The sequence below is a fragment of the Alosa sapidissima genome, chromosome 17 (genome assembly GCF_018492685.1).
Source record: "Alosa sapidissima isolate fAloSap1 chromosome 17, fAloSap1.pri, whole genome shotgun sequence".
Taxonomy (NCBI): domain Eukaryota; kingdom Metazoa; phylum Chordata; class Actinopteri; order Clupeiformes; family Clupeidae; genus Alosa; species Alosa sapidissima.
In genome coordinates this window covers 9,711,208-9,715,658 of record NC_055973.1, presented here as the reverse complement: position 1 = coordinate 9,715,658, position 4,451 = coordinate 9,711,208, and the positions used below count along the sequence as shown (strand labels likewise).

General features: G+C 41.7%; 1 protein-coding gene across 1 annotated transcript in view; it reads left to right on the top strand.

Moving 5' to 3' along the window:
- The first annotated feature begins 333 nt into the window (after positions 1-333).
- hs6st1b (heparan sulfate 6-O-sulfotransferase 1b) overlaps positions 334-4,451 on the top strand; it is a 62,891-nt gene continuing 58,773 nt past the window's right edge. The window contains exon 1 of the mRNA XM_042067513.1: positions 334-1,195. Coding sequence (XP_041923447.1) covers positions 678-1,195 — 518 coding nt within the window. The 5' untranslated portion in view covers positions 334-677. The remainder of the gene's footprint in view (positions 1,196-4,451) is intronic.

Below are 4,451 nucleotides of genomic sequence, written 5' to 3'. Positions count from 1 at the left end.
CTACCCTTAGAAACGTGGTTATCATGGCGAAATTGGAATGTTTTGGCACATGTCCATACACTATTAATTCCGATTCCATTTTGTGCATATTATCTGAAAATATGGAAAAATGGGAAGCGAATGCTGATGATAATCATGTAATTTCTTAAATCACAGGCTACAACCGCTCATTTCTGTATTTTTAATATATATAATTTAACTATTAAAATGTGCAATTTATTATTAGTAAACCTGGATGTCTGTACGCGTGCGGAGTGTGTGTGTGTGTGAGTGAGAGAGAGAGAGAGAGAGAGAGAGAGAGAGAGAGAGAGCTGCGTTGGGGGTGGGTGTCGCTCGGCCACATGCTTGTGGAGGTAGAAAGCTCTTGCTCAGGCAACATTCAGGTTTGCATCCGTCGGTCCTCGGCTCAGTCTAGGCACTAGGGACACAGCAAAACGACTGCACGTGAGGTTCTCAGACAGTTGTGATCAGCACCCCTGGATCGTCTCGACAGGGTCAGAGTTTGTTTTGTGTGAGCGCGCCTTCGGGACACAATGTGTCCAACCCCGAACTCCGATTACTTTGCGGCGGTCCCCTGACCAACAAGGAATCTCACTAGCGTCTATGGAGGGGCAAGCAAATCGTTTACCGTCACGATACCACAATTCTATCCTCTGTTATTTGAGAGATGGTAACAAATGAACGGCTCCGAAGAGAACATGGTTGAGAGGACCAGCAAATTCTTGTTGATCGTTGTCGGCTCTGTCTTCTTCATGCTGATTTTGTATCAATACGTGGCTCCCGGAGTCATCAACTTCGGGTCTCCACACGGGTACCTCGCTGAAGAAGACATGACCATATTCCCTACGCCGGATCCCCATTATGTAAAAAAGTACTATTTTCCCATCAAGGATCTGGAACGGACGATGGATTTTGAGATTAAGGGAGAGGATGTGATCGTTTTCCTTCACATCCAGAAAACTGGAGGTACCACGTTCGGGAGGCACCTGGTTCAGAATGTGCGTCTGGAGGTGCCTTGTGACTGCAGACCTGGTCAGAAAAAGTGTACCTGCTATCGGCCCAACAGAAAAGAGACCTGGCTGTTCTCACGGTTCTCCACCGGCTGGAGCTGTGGCTTACACGCCGACTGGACCGAGCTCATCAACTGCGTACCAGGAGTTCTTAACAAGCGGGAGACTAAAGCAAAGAAATTAAGGTTTGTTTAGGTTCAAAGTTGTATTTGTTCATCAATGTTATTTTCGGTTTCTCCTTTAATTTGGTTAATGATATGATTCTAAAACAGAACGAAATCTTTAAAGATGATGATTTGGGTTTGTTGCCGTGGTTTTGTTTTCAGTTTAGTGTGTGTGTGTTTGTTCCTGTCGGAACATTTTGTAGTCGCACCGCATGTTACCCCATTCGTCCGTGTTCCACCCCAGCAGGCGGGGTAAACACTTAACCAGACAGGGAAGTGAAAGTGAGAAACTACAGAATTTTCACATTAGTACAACAACCAGCGAAACGGCGCATTATTGTATATGATCATAAGTAGCCTAGGCTAGCCTTTGGCTTTTGCAGTTAGAATTCGTATTACATGACCAGGGTCTGTTACAATTTATTTAGGTTGTGATAGCCTAGCACAACACTTACAACCTCTTATCGAAGGAAAACAAACCGTGGTGCACCACTGACGACGAGAGTAGCCAAAGCTAAAGGCCAAGTGAAAGGCTGTCATTATAAAGGGACTAAACATTTCCACTGTAAAGCACCGCTGGTCGATGGAACTCAACCTTTCTCTCAAAGTCAGTTTTAAGTCATTTCCAAGTTAGCGTATAATTAGGACCACTTATTGCTAGTTTGTAACATCAGTGTTTAGGCCAGTAAACACATCTTTGGCTACTATGTAACAAAGTAGCCCGTGGTGCTGCAAATAATGAGTGACAGAAGGGTTTATGGTTCCGGAATACTTTCAGTAGGCGAGATGGGGTTTCCTTCTGAGCGCAGTCAGTGGCGACACAGGGGGCTTGGGAAAACGGCACCATAGCAAAGCCCCAATATTAGTGTTGGTTTTGGATAGTAGGCTATACAGTTAACGTTAGACCTATCTGCTATCTCTACGATGACCTTCTGACCGAATGTATCATGTTCTAATAAATAGCTCTAATAAATAGCCTAGACCTACCGCATTTGATTTACCAAAAAATAAACATGGCCTATGTCTACTATCAGTAGCTGCAGAAGTTGTCAAAACAGTGGGGAATGTAAGCGTTATCATCAAAGACTGATATTTGCATTGTGCAAATGGGTTTAAAGTGGAGGTGGTTAATTATTTTAATATAACATAGACTCTCTCTATTGTTCAAGGACCATAACGACCTGTTTAGGAAAGCCAACGGTAGCCTGAAGTGCATTTAAATGTTTCCGTAAAATGCTGAAGCCCGTTTCTACCCATTGTCGGTTGGATGATGATATCACTCACGAGCGATTAGGATAAAGCGAAGGCTCTATCACTGCTGTCGTTTGCAGTTTTATCAGCTGTATGGCATTGCAGCATATAATGGACACCTTTGGTAATGACACGCCATGGAGGGGTCAGATTACGTGAGATTTTTTAGAAGAAAGAAGACACAAGGTGCCGTTTACATTAGCCAACTGCAGACTCCTGCCGTGGGAGCAACAATTCGGCCTGGCCACTTCTCCGATGGAGTAGTACAGTAGTAGGTTATTTATTGGATGGTGACGTCCAGACACAGCCAAAGAGGAGAGTAAGGATGACGTCAAGCTGCATTATAGTTGCCCAGATAGTGACACCTTGCAACAAGTTTATGATCATCAGTTCATCAATTTGTGTGGTCTTGCATTGACGTTCAGTGTTATATGCCAAATAATTTATTCAATATAGGTGGTCTACAATCGGGCCTCTCTTGTTTGTTGTCACTAACTAATTTTGAGTTGTCTCACTGACTCACAGGGCTGTCTTATTTTGGGATACATTCAAACCACAATGACTTGGTTTTGCCATTGATGTGTGTGGTGCCCTTGAGTTTTACTTAATCCGTTTTTTTCGATTCACACTTTAGTATGTAAAGTGGTGCGTGGGAGTGTTACTATTGGTGGATAAGATTATGTTTTAATGACTGGAATGGAACTGGAAGTCTATGACTAGAAGATCATGGGGATTTGGGAACAGTAATGTAGATCTTATTTTAGGATCAAATCAGAACTGTGTGAAATGTGGCCATTTTCCTCAAATAAATCAACCTGTTTTATTTAAATTAAGTAGTAAACAGTTGTGTATAGTCATTGTTGTTTTTAAACATTCAAAGCCACTTTGATCAAGACTTAAATAATTGTTACTGTATTAAGAATAAGGCCTATTACTATGTTGAATATATATGGACCTGTCCTAAACAAGTGCTAACTTTTAACAACATATTACACACAACACGGTTTTAGGTCCTGCATTAGACTTTAGGATGTATTTTCGAGTGCTGAATATTGATATGGTCTCCCGCTCTCCAAGGCAAAAACTAGCACCAACTCTAAAAATGACTTAATGTATGGGGTTTGTGGTTATTGTAGATCTGATTATCTTGGTGAATAAGTTAGGGCTCCATGGGTAGTGGAGTCCAGATTCAAAACTGGTGTAATCTGCTCTTTAATTGGATTTATGGGGAGGTTTTAACTCCTTATGATTATCATAAAAAAGCGGTGGTAAAAAGTCATTATCACTATATCCCCAGGGCAGTCACATAAAACACACACACACACACACACACACACACACACAGAGAGAGAGAGAGAGAGAGAGAGAGAGAGAGAGAGAGAGATTGTGGCTCCCAGGCAGGTTTCTAAGTTAAACATTCCTCTGTCCATGACAGGGACTCTGCTAAAGAAAAAAACATTCTGTCCTTTGTTTGAGAAAGCAAAAATAATTTAGTGTCCTACCATTAGCTGAAACAGACAGTACAGAAAAAACAGATGTCCAGAAAATGCATCAATCCAGTTAATGTTACCTGGCCTTTAGTTACCAAGCTTCTCAGGGTAGGGAATTGACCTAAGTGACTGTTCGTAGATTGCCACAATCGATAACTTAATTGTTTCTTTTTGTAAATATTTATTTTGTTAGATATTGTCTAACCTTATGATCTGTAGTGGAACAGAATATCTGAATCTCACAGAATGTCTGATCCATAGTATACCCACATCTATCAAAGGGTAGGCCTCATAACCATTCCAGTATACACATCAACTGGCTCGTTAAACAGCTATCTGCCTGTATCCCCTGGCAACAGACTGTTTGTGTGCTTGAGTGATCGCTATCTTTGCAGCCAAAGGACAACGGCTGATTGGTGAGCTTTAAATTAAACGATCTGCTTCTCTTGCTATTAGGCTCACCATTGTCCTTCACTTTGTATATTAACGTTTAGTTAAAATGTTGCCTGTAATGGTTTGGAGGGGGAGGATTTTTT